At 38.8% G+C, this 23,113-nt stretch overlaps 2 protein-coding genes across 2 annotated transcripts; both read right to left on the minus strand.

Moving 5' to 3' along the window:
* Nucleotides 1-1,991: 1,991 nt before the first annotated feature.
* Nucleotides 1,992-16,268, minus strand: LOC117779643. Its single transcript, XM_034615909.1, has 4 exons — nucleotides 16,214-16,268; nucleotides 7,344-7,996; nucleotides 4,499-7,277; nucleotides 1,992-3,153 (listed from the first exon to the last, which is right to left on the minus strand). The coding sequence occupies exons 2-4, from the start codon at nucleotides 7,986-7,988 to the stop codon at nucleotides 2,066-2,068; spliced, it is 4,512 nt and encodes a 1,503-aa protein (XP_034471800.1). The 5' UTR covers nucleotides 7,989-7,996; nucleotides 16,214-16,268; the 3' UTR covers nucleotides 1,992-2,065.
* Nucleotides 16,269-18,826: 2,558 nt separating this feature from the next.
* Nucleotides 18,827-22,995, minus strand: LOC117781882 (mediator of RNA polymerase II transcription subunit 15). The gene is made up of 5 exons (XM_034618763.1): nucleotides 22,830-22,995; nucleotides 21,990-22,737; nucleotides 20,214-20,955; nucleotides 19,942-20,084; nucleotides 18,827-19,594 (listed from the first exon to the last, which is right to left on the minus strand). The coding sequence occupies exons 1-5, from the start codon at nucleotides 22,880-22,882 to the stop codon at nucleotides 19,022-19,024; spliced, it is 2,259 nt and encodes a 752-aa protein (XP_034474654.1). The 5' UTR covers nucleotides 22,883-22,995; the 3' UTR covers nucleotides 18,827-19,021.
* Between the last annotated feature and the right edge of the window lie 118 nt (nucleotides 22,996-23,113).

Here is a 23,113-nt window from a genome sequence, read left to right on the forward strand (position 1 = left end):
TAAATATTAAATACAAAAAAAAATATAAATGAAATATTTAATAGCTAATCAAAGAAAAGGCGGGAAAGCGGGGATTCGCCCTGCGAGGGGGAAGGCCATCAATCGGCCTGATAAAAGGGTTGACCCTCGTCATAATTACAGTTGTTGATGTCAGTAATTTTCTGCGTTGGCAACACGCAAAAATCACATACAACACATACACCTGTATCTCTTTATCTGTATCAGTATCTGTATCTCTATCAGTGTGTGTATCTGTATCTGTAACTATCTCCTTTCCTTTTTGTGTCTGACCTCTGATGACAAGTGGTTTCAAATTGCTCCATTCGCGCACCGACAAAATATTCTGATACATTTGCCGATAAAAAATAAGCGAATCGGGTCTCAGATACCCTGTAGGTAAGTAACAGACTAAAAACCAGGCGTATATAAAACAAATTTAAGGGACTCATGCTTTGACGACTTTCTGAAAATTAAAAAAACCTTTTTCAAGTCTGCTCGACTGAAAGACACCCTGTATTGAAGTAACAATCAGAAAAAAATGCATATATTTTTAAATTTTCTACTGTACTAAGAGGTACATAGATTTCTCAAATATGTCACTTATACAGAGAGTTATTTTATCGAGCCTGCTCGACTGACAGATACTCTGTGGTCAAGTAACAGCATGAAATTAAATTTTTTTTAAATATACTCATGTATTTTACACTACATTGCCTTCTTTTAAGTTTTCTATCTGAATTAAGAATCTGCTCGACTCTTAGCTACTCTGTAGCGAAGTAAACTTCAGTTTTCAAAGGATTTCCAGCTATTTATAGTACTAATTATATTTTCTTTATTCTGCACCCTGCCGCTGAAAACTTCCTTTCACTTTTATTAGTTACAGAGTACTCAAAACAAAACAACTCTGTATAGTATACGAATATGTATTTAGATAAGTATTTATATGGCTGAAATGACATATGCGCTCGCTTTAAAAGCTAATTGCACGCGAGTGTCGCTAATACACAGATAGACAGACAGACACCAAGAGAGAGAGAAAGAGAGAAGCCCAGGTAAAGCTTTGGTTATGGGTTAAATCGCGTATACGCCCCCTCTGCCTTGCTACAAATGCTGAGATTCGAATTTAACAAACAAAATTATAATAAAATGGTACAACACGATATTTTCATGTACTCATCAATATTGCACTAATATTTAAAAAATAGATTTTAAGACTAATTTTCGCTATAAGCTCTACCATTGTAATTACAATTAAATCTGCTCATAATTATATTATTTATAAATTTCATATTTATGAAAAAAAAAAATGCCAAAACCTTTGATTTATGTAAACAAGTCTTTTGAGATTCTCGAAATGTGTGTGTGGATAATTTAAATTCAAATTTAAAATCCATTAGGCACGCCAAGTTGACGCTTCAACTGCAGATCACAAGTTGAGAGGAGTGTCCATGTCAGGGTTTAAAGGGGTTGAAGCGGGGTCAAGAATCATTTAACACTTGATTGCCTGGGCTAAACGTTGTATCCCTATCATTATGATAAATCTACCAACCCTGAACCAGAGCTGACAATAATGCTTAATATTTGTTTTGCTTCAATTATTTTACAGCACTACAAAATTATTTGATTTAGTTTGTTAAATATTTCACAATAACACGAAATTTCGTTGAAAATTGTTGAAATTTTTTTTTAAACAATTGAAATTAAGTTTACTTTTGTACACAAATTTAGAAATATTTACAGCTATCACAATATTGTTAGTAAATATTTGTTTAGAATTTTGTCAAATAAATAGTATGATTTTTTTAGCTGGGATTTTTATATTCACAAATATTTAGCTGAAATTTATATTAAATACTCTACACCACTGAAAATTTGTGTTGTGATTTGCATTTCTCCCGAATACTTTTGAAATATAAAAATAGTTTTAGTTATTTTAGTGAAATTTTGGAATTGTGGAAATGCTCATATTCAAAAAAATGCAATCAATTAATTTTATAGTGCTGGTAAAATTGTAGTTAATAAAAATAACTATTTATTTGTCGTTAAAAGATTCTTGCTAAAAAGCTTAAAGACAATTCCCAGCTCTGGCTGGAACTCTGAACTCTGGACAGTGGGGACTTAGGGAACTGAACCTGCGGTTCCTGTACCTCTTGTACTTCTTGAGAACACGCTGAGCGTGATAGAAGCGACTGATGTTGCCCTGCACGTACTTGGAGTGCAGATACTTGAGCAACTGTCGACGTCTCTCAAAGATCTTGCAATTCTCGGGCGGCACAATTTCCTCGTGATGGATGAGAGGCGTGCCATCAAATTGTGGCTCAGTTTCATCGTTTTCGTCCTGTTCTTCAACTGGCTCCGGTTCGGTTAATAGCTCAATTAGCTGTTGTTGTTGTAGCTCGTTTTGTTCACCATTGACCACGCCCAGTATATTTTCATTCATGTCACATTGCACCACATAAAGATCACTGCTGTTGTTGTCAAAGATCTCCGCTAGATTGATGAGCACATCCTGTCCGGCTGCTGATTCCTCCATATGCTTGCGTGCATCCGTTTCCTCCGCATCGGAGGCGACACCAATTTGCTGATACATCTCAGCCAAGGCTTCCTCCACACTCAATTCTCTGGTTGGAGCCTCCAACTTGATAACATCCCCATCGTGGGGGCTTCTTATGTCTAAGTCGCTACTTTTTAAGGAACTATTTAAGGCAATTTTACTAAGGTCACTTAGCTTTGGTACAATTCGGCTCTCCAGTTGGATTTCCTCTAATTGTGGCTTTGATATCGCCTCCAACTCCTCATCGCCATCGCCATCACTTTCAAGTATCTGTTTGAGCTTGGCAATGTCGTTGTTGGACACCTTTTCCAGGACACCTTCATCCTGTATTGCTGGTAAGTCTGCTGTTGACTTCAGCGCATTTTCCGACTGCTGGGAAAGCTCCTTTTGCAGTGCAGCCAACTCATTGAAGTCGCTTTCCTCGCCAGAACATGTGTTGCTGCTCGAGCTACTTACTCCATTCTCCATCTTCTCCTCGCTGCTGCTCGAATCCGAGTCATCGCTGGAGCTGCTCCCCTCTGAGCTCGAAGAGCTCGCAGATGAGGAGGAGGATGATGAGGATAAGCTGATTACAGTTGTGACGGCTTCCGATTCATTTACTAAAATATTTGTAATTAATGTAATTAAAGAATTAAACTATAAGCCCAAAAAATTAGCAAATTTCTTGGAAATCGGTTAGGATCTCAAAAATGATTAGAAAGACATTTTGCATGAAAATCAGTTAACATTTAAAAAAGTTATGACAGTTTGAAGTTTTTGAAAAAGCGTTAAGGGTAAAGTTTGAAAAAAATGGACGGTGATTAATTTAAATTTTCCAAATTTAATGCAGAACAAAATTAGGGGTCAAAAAATAATAAGAAAGACATTCCGCATGGTAATCGGTTCAGATTTGACAAAGTTATGACTGTATAAAGTACAACAAAATTTGACAGTGATGGTAAAACATTAAATTTTCCAATTTGAATTCAGAATTTAATTAGATGCTAAATATTAAATATTTTGGGAAAGCTATGAAAGTTTGATAATTTGAGAAAAGTTAAGGTAAAAAAAAAAACCTCTGTCAAGAACCGAATACCGAAACGTTTATACCGGTACGGCTGTGGTAAAGTTGCTAGGTTAAAGAGTTGTCCAACTTTCAACTGTCATAACTTGATCAAAACGAAATAGATTTTAAAACGGAATGTCATTTTGATCATAATTTGACCTCTAAATTCATTCTGTTTTCAATTTTTGATCATTTAGAAAAATTAATTACTTTCGACGAAGATTCGATTTCGATGCTAAGGGTCCCCCTTTGATTTTTTGAAAATTCAAAATTTGAAATCTCAAGTTTTCACTTTTAATCAGCTCCTTATATCGTAATTAGTGTAAAACAACACTTTAAACTTGATTCTGAGACCTTTTATTTTTTTGTAAAAAATCATGTGAAATTGAACAAATATTTTGACTTGTAAAGTGGCTAAAACCCGCAGTCTGACCAACTTCAAACTGTCATAATTTGATTAAAAGTGAACCGATTTTCAAGCGAAATGTCATTTTGACCATGATTTGGCATTTAAATACATTTTGCATTCAAATATTTTTAAATTCGTTATATCGATGTCATATTTATAATACGTAAAACAACATCTTAAAATTTTAAAATGGTTCAAAATTGATTTGGGTTACCATTACGTACCGGTACTGATACCGGAACCGAAAGAAAAAAACTGAAATGGAACCTTTTGCCAAAATAGTTATTTCGGGACGTTCCGGAACCGAAACCGAAACCTATATTTGTTTCGGTTTGGTTCACTCCATAAAATTGACATTCCCAAAGGAAATCGTTTCAAATTTGACAAAGTAATGACTGTTTTTACCATCGTTATTATAGATTCTTTAGATATAGATTTTGAGTTTTTTTTTTTGTGTTTGCGTTTGTGATGTATGACAATATGTTCCTACCTTCCGTTTGTTGCTTTTCAATGGCGTGATCCTCCATGCTGTTGCTCAGCCATCTTTGTATCTCCAGCTGCTTCGATTGCTTAACCTGCTCCAGGGAAATGGGAGCAGCTGCTTCGGTTACGGCTACCGCTGCCACTTCAGGCTCCTCCACTCGCAGCTTGGTCATGGGCGATAGATTTGTGTTTTCCACATCATCGAAGCCCTTGAAGCTGCCCAAGAGTTCCACGGACTGTAAAGACTGCGTGTGATTAGAGTCCGAGTTGTGCTGCTCCGAAAGCAGCTCAGTCTTCGAGGGATCTGTCGACTCCCTTGACTTCTCCTCCTCTATCTCCGGCTTGCCAGGCGCACAGTCTTTGCTCTCTCTCACAGCATGAACGCTCTTGATGACCGTCTCGCGTCCTGAACTCGTCTCCGTCTCCGTCTTCGCTCGAAGCGCAGAATCACTGAGACCCTTGAGACTAGGGATAGTCTGCAGCTGTTCCTTTTGGGCATACTGCATAACCGATCGTCGCTTGATGAGAGGCAGATGACGCTCCTTTTTTAGGGACAGTTGTCTTCTCCAACGCTGCAATCGCTGCTCCCGCACTTGAAATTGCGCAAATCTGCGACGCAGCAACTTCAAAGTGCGAAAATAGAAACGATGCTTAATCTTGGGACTCTCGAATTCGAGTATCTTTAACATTTTAATGCGATTGCGACGTCGACGCGCCAACAACTTGCGACTGTCTCGAGCAGAGGTTTTTGGAGTGGAAATTGGCGTGTTTAAAGCAGGAACTGAAGCTTCAATCTGCTCCACAGGCGACTGTGAGTCTGTTACTGCTTCCACCTCCTCTGTCGACTTTCTCTTGCGCTTTGAGAACTTGCAGCGTCTTGCATGCTCCCGATACTCGCTGTCATCCTGGGAATTCATCTCCGTATCGCTGCCGATCTTGTGTATAAAAGTCTCGTACTCCTTCTCAAATGTGGACTCATTCGAATTGCTTGTGCCCTGATCAAACTCAATGCTGGTCTCCGGCTGAGTCGTCAGCTCAGTCGGAATGGGACTAGTCAGCGGTAGGGACAGTGAAATTGGAGCTACTTCCTGCTCTGTGACCACAGGTTCTCTTAGTATCTCCTCCAGAGCATCGCTTTCGACAGCTTGCTGCTCTCCTGGATTGCATTTCTTGAGACGCAGCTCGTCGAGTTCCTTTTCCACATCGAAACTGCCAAACGAATCTTCCACATGCGACACGTTGGGCGCCAAATTTTCCAAACTGACGCTGGACTTTTCATGATGATCGATAATGATGTCGGGCAGATTTAATTCGCTAACCTGAGCATCCAACACAGCGGTGGCCACTGGACCAGCTGGCGCCAGTGTTTCATACATGAAATTGGAGTGTACAGCAGGAGTTGCAATTGGAGTTGGTGCCACAACAGCTACGGACTGCGAAACGGGCAATTCCTCCTCATCATCATTCCAGCTAGAGAGAAATTCACGTATGTTGGAACTATGCGAACTGGGAGCTTGCGTCTTGAGCACTTGTGCTGATGCGGTAGCATGAAGATCGTAGCCCACATAGTTGCCCACATGTGCCTCCAGATTGCCCAAATTATTCTGGGATAGGTAACAATTGTTAGCAGATACTGTGGGCGTCACAGTCCGCTTGCGGTACTGATACTCCAGCGAGGATGGTTGGTTGGAATAGGCTTGATTTTGATAACCCACCCTATCATGTGGTTGCGTAGGATAAGGTTGTGTGCGATGCGCTCCATAATTGTCCAAGCTATTGAGATCATTGTAGTAAGCGGTGCTGACATTCGCCTCGAGACCCAAATTCAATTGTGGCACATAACGCTGACTGTTGTTGCTTGGGGGCGTGGCTGTTGAGATACCGCCTACGCCTACTCCACCACCTGTTACTCCTCCTCCTCCTCCTGGCTGTCCATAGGCATAACTGCCTCGCTGGACAGGCGGCAATTCGTAATTCGTGTAGAGATCAGTCGGATGCTTGAGCTTGAGGGAGCTACCAGTGCTGCCAGCCGGATATGTAGGTGGCGCCACAGTGCCATAGCCATTGCTTCGGGGATAATAACAACTCTGTTGAGGAAATCCTTGGGTGCAACAGCTTTGTCTTGAGCTGGGCTGTGAATTCTCTGCAGGATTCACAGGCGGCCACATGCCACGCCCCACGTAGCTCTGTGAGAGATTCGCCTGATAGAGATTGCTGCCGCCGTAGGCTGTAGGCGTGGCATACTTGTCATATTTGTAATACAACTCATTGCTGGAAGGCATAGCTGAATGTGTACCAACCGTTGTCGACGGATGATGATAGACCCCTGAAGATGCAGCTGCATTTCCCACCGTTCCAGCTGTTCCCGGCAGCGCATGACAATTGCTGGTGCTGTAGTCGAGACTCCAGTGACAATTGCCACTGCCAGAAGATTTGCGATAAGCAGATTCTTCCGGCGGACTGTAAAGCGGCGCAGCTGTCGCAAAATTGGGCGGATATAGAGACATGGCGTATTTATCATAGTAGGCGTGACTATTGGCGCCGCCAGCGGCAACGGTTGCTGCTTGTCCGGCTACAATTGTTGCACCTGCAGCTGCAACTGTTGCTCCTGGACTGCCGTAGACACTTGGCGTCACATTCGGATAGCGACTATTTGGTTTAATTGCAGCATAGCTTGGCTCCAACGGCAACAACTGTTGCTGTTGCTGCTGCTGTTGTTGTTGCTGCTGCTGCTGTTGGTGTTGCTGGTGTTGCTGTTGCTGCTTCTGGGCTGCTGTTGTTGCTGCTGTCATGCCCATTCCCATGCCTATTCCCACGCCCATGTTCATGCCCATGTTCATGCCCATATTCATGCCCATTCCCATATTCATGCCCATGCCCAGTTGCTGATACTGCTGTTGTGTTTGATGCTGTGCCGGCAGCAACTGTTGCTGCGGTAACTTGTATTTGTAGGCTTCATAGGGTATCGTTTGTGGGGGCTGGGCATAAAAAGGCGTGGCAGCTGCCTGTGGTTTCGAGTTGTTGCTGAGCGTATTGTTGTTGCTGTTGCTGAGGGAGTTGCTGCTACTGCTGCTGCTGAGAGTGTTGTTGCTGCTGCTGATATTGCTGTTGTTGTACTTGGCCAGCTTCTCGTAGCGTGCACTGGGCACATTATAATTGTAGGCACTGTAATTGTACGCCTCCATGCCGTAATTATAATTCTGATGATAAAAATGCGATTGTTGTTGCTGCTGTTGATGTTGCTGCTGCTGTTGTTGCTGCAACTGCTGTTGCTGCTGCTGCTGTCGATGCTGTGCATCCAGACTGGTTAGGGCTTCACTGTAGAAGGGCGCCACAGTGGCAATCGTCGCCATTGGCGTCGCCGTCAACGTTCCCTCGTATTGTCCCGGTGTTGTTGGTGTTGTTGTTGCGCTGCCGTAGCCGCTGCTGCTGGCACTGCTGCTGCTGCTGCTGCCGTTGCTGCTGCCCACTGCAATGGCCATGGCGGCCGCGTCCATTTTGCCCGCTGCAATAACAACAACAGAATGGCAAAAAAAGCAATTAGAGAGAGTGATAAAAGCCAGAGAAGCGTAAATACCCTGTAAATTAAGTGACTTTGCAATTAGTTATGCTTCAGCAATGTAAAACAAATCAAACAACTCAAGGAATATCAACTTAAATACCCTGTAAGTTAACTGAATTTTCTGCTGATTGATGAACTGTTGGTAAAGATTAAAAATACATCTTAAAAGCAAGGCTGCAAGCCGGTTCTGAACCGAACCTCGTAGAACCGGTTCGGTTCGGGTTAGTAAGCAGCCTGAACCGGATCATGAACTGAACCCTTAAAATGAATAACTATGCGAACCCGAACCTGAGCCGAACCGCTTTCTAAAATAAAAGGTTCGGTTCGAAAAAAAAATAATTACATAAATTTTATGGTTTTCTAATATTACGCAATTATTTAAGACTTCGCATTGAAATAAATCTTCAAATAAATTTAAATTATCATCAAAATTTGATTTCTTTAAAAAAAAAATATAATTAGTTCTAAATGTAGAGAAAAATGCATAACAATAAAAGTAATTTTTTGTATGAAATTGAACCAAGTTTGGAACCCAAACCTTGGGTTCAGGGGTATATAAACCAATTCGCGAACCGAACCGACGTCTTGCTCTATGGCTCGAACCGCCAAACCGAACCCTTAACAACATTTTGGAGGTTTTGCAGCCTTGCTTAAAAGAAAACCTAGCTTAAATACTCAGAAAAATATATGTATATGCAATTGGGTAAGCTCTAGCAAATACCCTCTAAATGGGATACACAGAAAAACATTTATATTTTCGGGATATCGATGCTAAAAAAAAAGTTAACCTTTATTTTAGGAGGAAAAGTTCAGATTATTTTGTGTGTTATCTATTGCCTGACAAAATCATTAAACTCTCTGCAACGGTATTTAGTATCTAGATATTAGAACTAGGACAGTACTTGTCTAAAGCTCTACAAATCGATTATAGCTTTATTTAATAGAAATAATTATGCTTATATTAAAAAGGCGTATAAATTTATGATGCTACGCATATATTTCTATATTCTATATATTTCTATAGTTTTTAATTCTTTTTAAAGTTGTTTCTAATTTGGATAGTGAAACGAAGGGCACAAAAAACAAAAGCGGCTGGTTTACATTAGTGTATAAGTGTGTGTTGTATATGTGTGTGGGACATTTGTTCATTGTTTACAGTTGCCACAATTCCCCTGCCCCCAACTGAAACACACACACACGCACACACATGTATTGCACTACAGGAAAAAGCAATTATTCCATGGCATTTGAATGAAAAATGGAAAACCCGCAACCCTCGAGCAGGTACCCTAGTTGTGGTTGTTGTTGTAGTGGTTGTGGTAGTTGTTGTAGTGGTTTTTATAGCTGTTGTTGTTGTTGTTGTTGTGGCGACTTTAATGGTCATAAATGTCGCAGCACGCGCAGTTCCTCTGCATTCCTCGCTTCAAGTGTGTCAGTGGGCCTGATGTCTATGTCTAAATGCTTGACCGGCATTTTCCTCGTTTTTTCCCTTACCCCGATTCGCCTTTTTCCCTTTTTCCCCTTTCCCTCTTTCACCCTCGCCCTTTTTTTCCCCTTTTTGAAGTGAAACGCGCCGCGAGTCAACTCAGTGAAATGCGATTGTTCATTAAATATTAACGATTACCACCCCTAGACTCCTCCCTCTCCTGCTACCCCTTCTCCACCCCCCTTCCCAGCCCGCTCAGACAAAGGACGCAGGAGGCGATGGACATTGGAGGACGACAATAAGTCTGCTTGTGGCAATGGTTGGTCGTGACGTCGGACGACGCTCAATGTCAACGCCCAACAGTCCGTAAAAAACATGTAAGAATCCGCCAGACGAGTCTGCTCGACTCTCAAATACTCTGTAGCCAATTGGTTAATATTTTAAGATGAATTTACAGGCAAATTTATTCAAATTTCAGATATTTTAAGCAGAATATTTGTATAAAAAAAGGGAAAAATTTCCAAATTGAGTGTGTCAGACTTGCAGATACCTTAATCAGCAGTCCAAAAAAGTTTTTTTTTTTTTTTAACTTAATCTACAAAGACTATTTAGTAACCGGCATACCCAGTATTAAAACTCTAAAGAATCCTTTTTTTAAGAATATTTGCACTGAAAATATAAATGTTTAAAGAATGTGCATCTTAAATGCTGTTTTTGTATATACTTCAAATTTTAAAGAAAAAAAAAATTCTGTAGTCTTGCAATCAATAATTGTACTCTATTTGTAACCATTTTTAAACTTTAATTCATTTTTAAAACAAAACATCTTTAAATTTGGATATCTGTCATAAAACTAAGGATTTTCGTATTTATTATTTATAACATTTTTGAACTTTAATGCATTTTTAAAACAAAACATCTTTAAATTTGAATATTTATCATATAACTAAGAATATTCGTATTTATCATTGCATACTTTTCAGAATTAAAGCTACCTTTTTTTCTGCCTGTTACATACATTATCACAGCGTTATGCCACCCTTTTGCAGACATTGTCTGTGACTACAGGGAGTATACAAAAAAAAAAATAATAATAAGAACAGAAGCCACAAAAGGCAACAAAGTGGGCCACACACATGTGGCCAGTGACAAAATAATTGTCTAGATAATTGCGACGGTGCTACTTAAAGCCAATGGATTTATACGAAAACCCCACAACTATTTCCACTGTGCATTTGTAATGTGGTTTTTCCACAACAACAACAAAAGTCTGTGACTTCGACCACCTGTGACCAGTAAATGCAGCAGACAGCGGTCAGCGAAAGCGCAAGTTGCATTTGTTGTATTGTGTTGTGCAGCACTCATACGCCCCGTACGCCTTCGGCAATTTCTATGATAAATGCACAACGATGGCACAAAATGTGAGTACATAGAACTGTCGAGCACTGTACGTGTATTCATTATGTTAATTCACTTTCATTCACTTTCGATGCGCAACTCAAACTCGTATTATTCATGTTACGCGTTACTTCTAGACTAGTTGCCCTGCATTATGAGTATATCTAAATATACATACATATACATATATGTGGAGTCTAATAACTAATGAGCTGCACTACGCAGCTCATATATTGATGGCTTTTAGTTTAATTGAGCGTGTCATCATCATCATCATATTCACATCATCATCATCTTGATAATCGCGATCAAGATCGGAATGAAAATGAAAACAAAACGCAGTTGTATCGAATATTTAATACTCTTGCCACACGTGTAAAAGTCAAATTACTTAGCCGACAAAACAGACAGACAAAAAGTTGTTCCTTATATCTATGCAGTTATCTGATTTTAGTTTGTCAAGCATTTGGGAATTTTGTTTAACAAAAAATCATCAACTTCAATGTATTTTTCTTAAGCAATCGGGTAGTTGTGACTTTAGGAAGTGCTAAATAAAATACACTTACAGAACTTCATAAGTGATATAAGCATATAAATACCTTATTACGTTTTTACTATATAAATAAGATAAATTTAATAATTCAGGTTTAGTAGCATTTTATTGCATAGATAAAATATGTTTTTATCAACTTGGTTCTTTGCCTTAAGGAAAATATTATTTTAATTAAATGTATATTATTCTTTTTTAATACATATATGACTAAATAACTAACGCATTAATAATATTTTAATTTAATGTATGATATTCTTTTTTAATACATATATGACTAAAAAACTAACGCATTTGTTTTTCAAAATACACCTAATTATGTGGGTGTATATTATGTTTATGTTTCATTAACCGAAGTTATATTTTTACCATACATCCTAAGCAGTTTAGCTAATGAGCTTAGATGTGGGTTTGTTTTCTTATGAGTGGCTAATAATAATATAAATGTTCATAATGCCTTGAAATTCTTTCGCATTTGTAAGATTAGCTTTTTAAGCTTTGAGATTTTTATTAATAATTCCAAGATTTCTTAATTTTGATTTTTTATTTGATTCGGCGTCGAGAACCTAAGTTTATTAGATTTATAGAAACCGATTTGATTGTATGGCCATTTTGTGTTCTTAAGGTGCAATTTTTTGTATAAATAATATATTACTCTACCTGACTCTATTTATTATTATGTTAAGAAAAAAAAAATCCCACAGTGTATTTAAATGCTTTACATACTGCACTATAAAATGACAATATCCCATTGCACAGCGCCAAAAGGGTATATTGGAAATCTATAAATATGTAACTGTATGGAAATTCAAAACGAAATCGAAGACGTTTTCGCTTTGCGTCTCATGAGTATGTATATATGTATTTATGTATGTATGTATCTGTGCTATGTTGTGTGCATGGGGCATGCAAAGTCAACTGAGACGAAAAGCGGGCCAGATGTTGCGATATATTGATAGATTGCGTATACGACGTGTTGAATTTAAATAAAACTGCCGACAACAAATTTGAAACGAATGAAATGTGACTTGAGAAACGGCTCAATTATGTTGCCATATGTTGAACGAAAAAAACGCGCGCAACACAAACAAACACACACACACACACAAAGAGAGAGAGAAAGAGACACAAAATGTTGCACATACGTAAGTTTAGCGCGCTCGATAGTGTAGTCTAGTTACGGGCTGACACTCGCTGCGTATGCGTAATTTTTAATGAAATATTTATATTAATAAATTTATATTTATTTTAATAACTTTTATTTCGATTTAAAGTTGAAACAAATTTTTGTATGATTGCGACTTGCAGCAAAAAGTTTTGCCATCTGTTGCCGCAAGACGCGCGACGGAGACGCTACGGAATGTGAATGCGATGCGGCTGGCGTCGACGCAGGCGCTGACGCTGGCGTCGACGCAGACGCAACGCAGACAGCGACAGCGACACACAAACAGAGCGGATGTCCTGTTTAACTTAAGAAGAAGAAGATGAAAAAGTAGGAAAAATTGGGTGGCAACGCTGCCACATAACTTGAAGGAATGTGTATGTGTGTGTTTGTGTGTGTGAGAATGACTGACTGACTGTGTGTGTGTGTGTGTGCGTGTGAGTGTTGTTGTTGTGCTTGGGAAAACAAGTGGTTGCCGTGGTGAGTAAACGAGAGAGACAGAGAGAGAAAGAGAGAGATTGAGGAATGGAAGAGAGTGAGGGAGAGAAAGGAGTAAAGTGTAACGGTTGGGTGGTAGGGGGAGGGTTGTTGCTGGTACCTGCACATTTGACAGCTGTAGCTCTGGCGGAAATGAAGGAGTACACATGTTCATACATGCACTCATACATTCACATGCATTTCTACTTGGCTCATAAGCAAACATGACAGCAACAGAAGCACCCCACTACCACCCTTCTACTTGTCGCCCATTGTAGTCCACGCACAGTGGTCCTTATGCTCAATTCAGATTGGATTAATTCACATTTATAATATATAAGGTTTTTCAATGTCTCCTATAATTTTATCAAAGAGATATTTTACAATTTGACATTCATTTACGTCAAAATATCTCTGATATAGTTATCAAATCCCAAATAGTCATGTATGTTAATATTTATAGTAAAACTTTTAAAATTAGTAATATTATGAGAAACAATTTTTTTTTAAATATGTACTTTACAGTTCATGCAGTTTTCTAAACAATAAAATTTCATGCATAATTTTTAAACTTTTCTGAGCAATTGAGTTTTCAGCATAGAAATTAAATATGTAGATCTTTGGACCTATGTAAATTGGAGTTAAAAATGAGGAAAAGGACCACTGTGCCACGCTCCCATTAACGGCCGGTGACGTTGCCTAACGGTTCGATGGCGAAGCGTGACAAACAAGCGACAAGCCGACAGCCAAGAATTGAAGACAAGAAAAGAGAGCAGAAGAGACTGCAAAGTGCAATAACAAATAAAACAGACAAACAATTGAGAAATTGTGCAGCAAATGATTTGTACCGTTACAGGTGACGAGCTTCAGTTCCAGGTGAAAATACTTAGGACTAAATACAACAACAACAACAACTACAAAGCGAATTAAAATTAAATTGAATTGAACAGAAAGAAAATAAAACAACTACAACAAAAACAATTTGCGGTTGCGATGCAAAAAGGGAATTGACAAAAACAAAAAGCAAAAAACAGACAGAAAAAACAAAATAGGCGACAAAAAAATATACAATGGCAACCATAAAAGCAGCGCGCAATCAAAAGATAATAAAAAAGCCGCGATTACACAGACAGCAAAAACAACAGCAACAACAATAACTACAAACTCACACACACACATGCATACAAACAGTTGCTGATTATGCATGCGTGAGTGAGTCTCGCGTCGAACCCAAAGGTGAAACGAAAATGGAAGAATAAAGAAGAAGCAACAGCAACAGTAGCGACTGCGACGCAACAGCGACGCCGACGTCGATGTCAGCCGCTGAAGCCGCAAAAGAAGCAATAGCAATTCAAATGCAAAACAAATTTCAGAAATCGAACAACAACAACAAGAACAAACAACAGCAAAATAAGTGATAGAAAGAGCAAGCAAAGCAGAAGAAGCAAAATACACAGTTGGAAACTTAGTCAACTGCTGTTTTGTCCCCCTTTTAGGTTCTTGCTGGCGGTGGGCGAGGGTGGGGAAGAGGGAGAGGGTGGAAGCCACGTTAAATATCGATTGAAAATCAATAGGCTGTCTCCTTCGTCTGTCTGCAAGTCTGCCCATTTATAGCTAGTCAAGTAATTATTCTGACAACACTAAAAGAAATAAATATAAATAAACCTAATGTAGTCTCTGAAAAATAATATTCCCAAAATTTTAACAAAATTTATTTTTTAACCTAAAGTTCAAATATATCTCATTATTTCTGTTATTTCTTTTCTAAATCCAAACGCAATTTCAATAAAGTAAAGGGACTTCTTTTATTGACTTCTATATTGATATTTATAGTTAAAAAAAAGTAAACTCAATAATAATTAGCTTAATGCATAGGAAAAATCTAGAATTTTACAGATTGATTGTATATAATGTCAATATCGATAAAGTACTCAAGAACTAAAATAATCAAAGTTAGTTGTTAGCTTAGTCTTAAAAAATGTTTTATTTCACTTAGGGCTGCAGTTGTGGTTACTAATTTCAATCGGTTAATATCGGTTAAAGGTAACAATTTTGATTACGGTTTTAATCTCTGTTTTTTATTATTTTTGTTAATTTATATTTAAAAAGTTAATCATCGTTACGGTGTCCGGTCAAAACAATTACTTGGCATACTGTAAGTATCTGTCAAGTTGTAGCGTGCATTGAAGCCCTATGCGCAGTTTTAGTTCCAGTTCAAATTCCAGCCCACCGGCACACTGACACATGTAAATATATGTCCATGTGCATGTCATACAGCTGTATTTACATACATGTACATACACGTATGTGCGTGTTGCTTGCGTTGACAAGCTCGGCTTGATAATTTAAAACACGTACACACTCACACACGCACTCACACATTCCGACGTACTGTACATGCATATAGAGCAAAACAGACGGGAAAACACAAAAAGCAACAACAGCAACAACTAAAATGTCAACACACTTTTTGCTGTTGCTGCTACTATTGTTGTTGTCTATGTGTGTCTATGTGTGTATGTGTGTGTATGTGTGTGTGTGTGTGTGGGGGGGGCTTTTTGGGCTGTCTCTTGTAATCAACATTGTTGTTGTTGCTATTGGGGCGCAAAAAAGACACACAAAAAACGTATAATGCCAAAAGAACAGAATAAGTAGAGCAGCCCAAGATTGCGTTGACTGCGAAGTTGGCAGCATAAGCCGCACTCAGAGCGCGAGAGCGTAAGAGAGAGTGGGAGAGAGTGGTGAGTGTGTGTGAACGTGTATGAGAAGGGAGGGGGGCAGCATATGCACTGAAGCAGTAAATAAACCACGTAAACACACACACTCACACACACATAAAAGCTTTCGGCATTCATAAAGCACACAGCAGCAGTGTTGTCAACTTTTTGGAGCTAAGAAAAACTATTTTTGGTAGGTTGAAGGTTGAATACAAAGCTCAAATTATCACATTAAAAAATCTGAAAAATCGAATTATTAATTGTTAAAAATGTTCATTAATAGAAATACTAAAACAAAAAACTTTTTAAACGAGTCAGCACTTTTCCGCAAAAGGATTTTTAAAAAAACTACATCTGACGGGAAAAAAGCTGAGTTGACAACAATGATTACAGAAGTTAACAATACACACACACACACATGTATACGAACCTCAACAGTTTTTCGACATTTTGTTGCTATTTTCGCTGTCTCTGTTGCTGTCGCTTTTGGCGTCGCTGCCACCGTCGCTGCTGCTGTCGCTGCTCACTTAAACGTTCTGCTGTTGCTTGTTGTTGTTATTGTGTTGTGAGTGTGTTTGTTTGTTTTGTATCTGCTTTTTCGCTTGATTATTTTGTTGTTGTGCGCTTTGTGCACTGTTACTTGTGTGATATAATTTGATAAATTTCTTTCTTTGTTGTTGTTGTGCCTTTTTATTTATTGCATTCAATTATCATTTTGTACGCACTACACACACACACTCGTAAGCCAACGCTGTCGACGTCGCTGCTGACTGCTTGGCACAAATTTATGTATATTTCCCAAGGTAATGTCACTGATAATACGCGCTCTGCACTCTACATTTGTTTTGTTTTATTTATTTATTTTTTTTTTTTTACTTTTTGTGTAATAAGATACCTTTTTGAAACATTTTCAATTTAGAGATACAGATACATTTACAGATACAGATACACGTACACAAAGTGCAGCCGGCATTGACAGCGTTTCCGATTATTATTATTACTATTATTATTATTATTGTTGTTGATACTGCTGTTTAGGGCAAGGGAGGGGGGAGGGGCAAAGACTGCACAGGTGGCAGCAGCGTGGCGAATCGAAATAGAGACAGAACTAAATATAACCGACGACGACGACACCGTATACAATATTATATATACATGTATGTACACATCTATGTACAATAGTACGAGAAACGTAGACGTAGTAAATATAAAAGTTAATAACAACGCAAAGAAATAAACACACACACGCACGCACACATACACACGAAGCGACTGAATAAACGAACGTGCGCTCTATCTGAAAGCCGAGATACGAGTGAGCAGCGGTAAAACGGTATAGCGCTGAGCACGCGCCAAAACGAAAGCTAGTAAAAGTACAAAGAGAGCGACCAAACGACAGAGAGAGAGGGAGAGCGTAGACAATTAGTGAGTGGGAGAGCAAATTACATATGTGAGAGAGCTTCATACAGGTGGTTTCAGTCAAAAGTCTGTGGCAACAACAACAACAACAACCAGAGCTACAGCGACAGAAGAATACAAAAGCAATTTTCGGTGCTAATTGAACACGACATTCTGAATTTACAGTTAGCACAACTCCAAAGCGTCCGTTCATAATTAGCTGATATTTGTTTATTTTGTCATGCCCGCTATTTGGCGCCATAAGTTGGTGGCCTGCCAGATCGACAGAAGTGGATGAACAGCGTTGCCAGACGCCAGACTGATAAGAAAACCAGTACTATCCCTTTATAATAGCCGCGATGATTATATTGGTAGATTCAGAATTATTATGAGAAACGTCCTGATTTAATGTGTATCTGGATAACAAATATTATTTTATTTTCGAGACTTTGCTTCAAATTTATATGTTTCCAAATTATATAATTGTTTTTCCCGAATATTTAGTAATTTATTAAATGAGCAGCTTTTAAAGTTTTATGATGCAAACTTTTCTAATGTATATTTTTAATAATATACATAGTTGTACCTTTAACTTTATACTTTTAATATTCAGTCAATAAAATTCCGAGAACTACGAATATTACATTTTTATTTCCATTATGACCGAGAAATGGAAAAACCATACAATTCCCGAGAGTATTAATTCAAAGAAGCAAATTGCAAAATAATACAGAAATAAATTTTGCACTGATAATAAAAATTTCTTATCTTACGATGATGCCAAAAGGTTGGCCGTGTTTTGAGGAGATATATTTGATTGAAATTGAAGAACAAAACAAAGCACATAAGCCAAAATAGCATTTATTTATTGTTAAGCTTTTTGCATTATAAATAAAAGTGTTAGCTACTTATCTGAAAAGTGTATTTGTCTAAATTATTTATAAAACTGGCGCGCTAATACTCAAATTTTCAACTGTAACAGCCTTACCAGACTGTTAAAAACATATGCGTGCTGCTATTTGCACTTCGGTCGATCATTGAGGGCAGTCCAAAAAAAAAACTTATGTAAAATTTGGATTATAAGTAATAACATCTTTATCACACTGGATTAGATTATGATTTTATGAATTAGCAAATTAAGAAAAAAATTAAGTTGAATAAAATTTAATCGTTTTGTTTCTTTTTTAGTAAATTATCAATTTAAATCAATTTTACTAGGGAATTGTTGTTTAAAATTATTATTAATAATTTGTTTACGCGTTTGCTGAATTTCTTGTTGTATTGTATTTTTATTTGTATTAAAATTTGGACACAATCTGCTCTTATACCTTGATTCAGTTTTGATTGAGAGAATATTATAGACAGTTTGTACATAAAAAAATTTATAATTTATAATTATAAAAATTTTATTATGATATCTAAATCATTAACTTTAATTATTTGTTCCATTGGATTTATTGGTTTCTTTTTTTTTTTGTGGTTAAAAAGGTCGTGGGACACAAAACTACATACAAGAAACCTACAATCCAAATTGTAAGTCTCCAACTCTTACAGTTTTTACTTTGTATTAAAATAATTTTAAAGTAGTCAATATAACTTGAAAATATCCATTTTTTTCAATGGAAATTTAATTGTTATTTTAAAATGTTATGAGAATTATTCATTTTATTTTAATTCATCTTAATTGTTTTACATTGTCAGATAAAATTTCGGGTATTGGCTGTTATAGTTTTGGAACATATCTCTAATAATGATTCTTATAAGCTCTAATAGAACGATTTCGTATTGATTTCAATAAATGTGTGCTCCGTTAGAATTCTGTTTATTCCTGATTCACGATTTACACTCCCAACAATGCACTCAGCTCACAGATGGCTCTGGGCTTGGATTGGGGTGAACAGGCTTGACGCACGGCCATTTCCCAGGTGTCGAGCAGGTGCGAGAGTGAAAAGTTCTTGGGCAGCTTGGACATGCGAGCGACGAGCGCTTGTTGCACTGTGTGCAGGAACGGCGTCGCCGAGTATTCCTGTTCGGTGAGGGAGCAGTCTGGCGATTGCCATGGATACTCCTCGGGAATGCTAACATTCATTGGCGGCACACTGGGCAGACGTTTGTCATCCAGGCAGCAGATCAATTTGATGGTCTTGTTGTTGTTCTGGGCCGTGGTATCCAGTTTAACCTTGAACTTGGTGTCAAGTCGCGCAATCTCGCCTTGCAGTACATACGGCACATCCTGGTCAAAGGGCGACGAGGACTTCTCCTCGAGACGCGGCTTCTTCGCGGGCACTGGAGCACAGATATCGGTGCCAAAGAGCAGCTCCAAACTGGGACGAAATGTGCGATGCAGCGTGTGATTGGCCAAAGGACTCTGCAGTGTCGTATTAATCACTTCCAGCAGTGGATTCGAGGATTTCTGCAAGATCCAATGTGCTTTTATTAGAAACAATTTATTTCAATATAATTACAATTTTTATTTGTTTCTATTTAATAGTAAACTCGAATTTTCAAATGTAATTGATATATTTGTTTTTAATATTAAATTAACTTTGGATTTTAAATAAAAAATTGAATGCATAACACAATAAAAACAAAATTTATTTAAAAAATGAAAAATGATTTTGTATTAGATCGAAAATAAGCGATAAAATGGATTTTTCAAGTGAAAATTTAAAATAATAGAATATTTCTTGGGAAAAATATTAATATTATAAGGAAACTTTCCTTACTAGACTTATAACAAATACTACAAATGCTACTTACACCAAACTGCTGACCGGAGTAGGAAAACAGATCCATCTTCTCCAGCGCCTTCTCACACTTGAGCAATGTGTCGAGCTGCACACGCTGCGCCGGATTACAGAGAATTTCCAGCAGCTTGCTCATCTTGGTCATCTTCTCGACATCTGTGAACAAGAATAAGGAATATAGAATTAATGACATGACATTTGCCCAAGATGTTTATACATTTAAATATCTAGTCTTTTTTTTTTATAGATGTCTCGATGGTTTTGTCGTATTGCTAGTGCACTTACTGGTGCCATCGTTGCTGATCTTGCCCAGCATGCGCTTCAGTGGCTCAATGTATTTGGTCAACTGCTTGTACTTCTCTCGGTACAATGCCTCCTCCTGGGGATTGAATGGACTGTTGCCAGTGACCTGGCCAGGTGTATTGATGGACCCACTTGGCGATTGCTGGCGAATGTTGCGCTGTGGATTCTGCATCATCTGCATTTGGGGACTCGATTGTGGCACCAATGCTGGACTTGGAATCATCTGTGGTGTTGGCATTTGTGGTGTTGGCGGTTGTTGTGTTGGCGTCTGATTGCCCACCAATTGTTGTTGTTGCTGCTGCTGTTGTTGCATTTGTTGCAATTGTTGTTGCTGCTGCTGCTGCTGCAATTGCTGGGCATCCGCTGGCGATGGACTTGAACGCATAAAAGGCTGCTGCTGTTGTTGTTGTGCGCCAACAACGCCTCCACGATTGCCAGCAAACATTTGGCCAGATTGTCCCATGGCCATATTTGGTTTCTGCTGCATATTCGGAGGCATGTTGACATTCATGCCAGCCATGGGATTCATTGCCCCGCCCTGTTGCACCGCATTCGGTGGCAGTCCAGCTCCTCCTCCTCCTGGACCGCCCACTTGCTGCTGACCCGCTGGTCCGCCCACAACGTTGTTGTGTTGTTGTTGCTGCTGCTGCTGCTGTTGTTGCTGTATATTTGTTGGCATTCCCTGCATGCCTTGATTAAGTCGCAACATTGGATTCATGCCGAGCTAAAGCATCAAATTAATACAAATTTAAAAGTAATGGTTATATATAATTGACTAGATGGGCGGAGCAACAGTAGGATACCCTGTGACCTTTACTCTGCATTAAAAGTTGATTTTCGACCGATTGTTCCCATGACAGCTATATAATATAGTGGATTTATTTAAATCAAATTTGGTCAGCATGTATAACACCAATTTTAATGCATATTCCATCAGTTTGGTTAAGATATGTCAAAAAACAAAAAACTTTTTCATACTAAAACTTGATTTTCGATTGGCAGCTATATGATATAGAAGTCCGATTTGAACCAAATTTGATCAGAATGTATAATACCAGCCCTGATGTATATTGAGTCGGATTGGTTGAGATATCTTAAAAGACAAAGAAGTTTTTCATCCTAAAACTTGATTTTCGACCGAGTGTTCCTATGGCATCTATACTATATAGGAAACCGATCTAGACCAACTTCGGTCAGATTGTATAACACCAACTTAAATGCATATTCTACCAATTTGATCCAGATATCTTAAAAAACAAAAAACTTTTTCATACTAAAACATGTTTTTCGACTGAGCATGTCTATGGCAGCTATATGATATAGTGGTGCGATTTAAACCAAATTTGATAAGGATGTATAATTCCAGCCCAAATGTTGTGTTGTGTCAGATTGGTTGAGATATCTTATAAAACCAAGAAGATTTTCATACAAAAACTTAATTTTCGACCTCTCGTTCCTATGGCAGCTATATGATATAGAGCTTCAATCCAAAATAAAAACAAACTTTATCTGCGTACGGTATCCAGGAACCGACATACCAAGTTTGAAGTCTCTAGCTTTAATAGTCTCTGAGATCAACACGTTCAAAGAGGAGGACAGGCGGACAAGGCTATGTCGACTCGGCTGTTGATTCTGAGGTAGAATATATATACTTTATGAGGTCTGCCACGCCTTCTTCTGCTTCTTACATACGTTTCGTACATATTTAATGGGACAGGATATAAAAATTGATCATTAATGATTTCATCATGCACTTACCACCATGGACGGCATTTGTCCAGGCATGCCGCCAGCTGCAACGCCAGCGGGACCGCTGTTGGGTCCTGGACCCACCATTTGATTGGGTATGCCGCCGGCATTGCCCACAATCTGTCCTTGTCCGGGTGCACCGGCACCGGGTCCCATTGCATTCAGCTGCATGCCTGGATTAACAGCGCCGGGACCGGCTCCGGAACCGGGTCCATTGTTGCCACCTCCTCCCATTTGCTGGACCTGCACCTGCATCTGTTGTTGTTGTGCGCCGCCAGCCACCATGGGCAATTGGCCAGGACGTATATTGGCCATGTTGGGCGGCATTTGCTGCTGACCCGGACGCTGTTGGTTCAGTGTCTGCAGCAAATTGGAAGCGGTACCCGCACCGCCGGGTCCGCTCATTTGATTTGGACCCGGCGCACCTGACATGGCCATCAATTGTGGATTTCGATTGCCCTGCGTGGCCAAATTCTGCAGTGCATTCAATGGATCTTGCATCACATTCACATTCTGTTGTCCCATTTCCGCATTTGGCGCTGCTGGTTGTTGTTGCTGTTGCAGCTGCTGCTGTTGTTGCTGTTGTTGTTGCTGCTGCGCTTGTGACTTGCGCTGAGACATGTCCTTGTAGTGCATAAAGAGTTTGGCCACCAGTCCCAAATACTCATCCTTAGTGCGTGACTTGCGGAATATGTGATTCTCCATCATGCTGGCATTCTTGTTCGGCTCGGGTCCGCTTTGGGGCAACATATCGTGGCTGCCACACAACAACAACATCAACAAGAATCAAAACAAACACACAGAAAAATACAACAACAAATTGCATTCACTTTTAATGCGACTACTTACATCTTGGAAATGACATTCTGTCGAAAGTTCTGGCTCTGCCACTCCTCCGTCATATTGCTAATGTATTTAAAACACACGCAAATATATTTAAATTCAAGCAATTTGCAATTTCCTTTAGATTTTTCGTTCGCGTCGTCTCCTTCACAATTCACAATATATCGATAAGTAATCGCACAATCACAATCGTATGGCGGATTTGTTATCGATTTCTGGCAACGCTGTTTGCATGCACGGCTGCCACATTTGGCGTTTTTGCGCCAAACTAGCTTTTTTTTACTGTTGGC

The sequence above is a fragment of the Drosophila innubila genome, assembly GCF_004354385.1.
Source record: "Drosophila innubila isolate TH190305 chromosome 2L unlocalized genomic scaffold, UK_Dinn_1.0 4_B_2L, whole genome shotgun sequence".
Taxonomy (NCBI): domain Eukaryota; kingdom Metazoa; phylum Arthropoda; class Insecta; order Diptera; family Drosophilidae; genus Drosophila; species Drosophila innubila.

Coding starts and splice junctions, on each gene's coding strand:
- LOC117779643 (XM_034615909.1), bottom strand. CDS start 7,988: ATGGACGCGGCCGCCATGGCCATTGCAGTGGGCAGCAGCAACGGCAGC. Junction 7,278..7,343: donor GCATGAATATGGGAATGGGC/ATGAATATGGGC, acceptor ATGGGCATGACA/GCAGCAACAACAGCAGCCCA. Junction 3,154..4,498: donor TGAAAAGCAACAAACGGAAG/GTAGGAACATAT, acceptor CAAATATTTTAG/TAAATGAATCGGAAGCCGTC.
- LOC117781882 (XM_034618763.1), bottom strand. CDS start 22,882: ATGACGGAGGAGTGGCAGAGCCAGAACTTTCGACAGAATGTCATTTCC. Junction 20,956..21,989: donor GACAAATGCCGTCCATGGTG/GTAAGTGCATGA, acceptor TTGATGCTTTAG/CTCGGCATGAATCCAATGTT. Junction 20,085..20,213: donor GATCAGCAACGATGGCACCA/GTAAGTGCACTA, acceptor TCTTGTTCACAG/ATGTCGAGAAGATGACCAAG.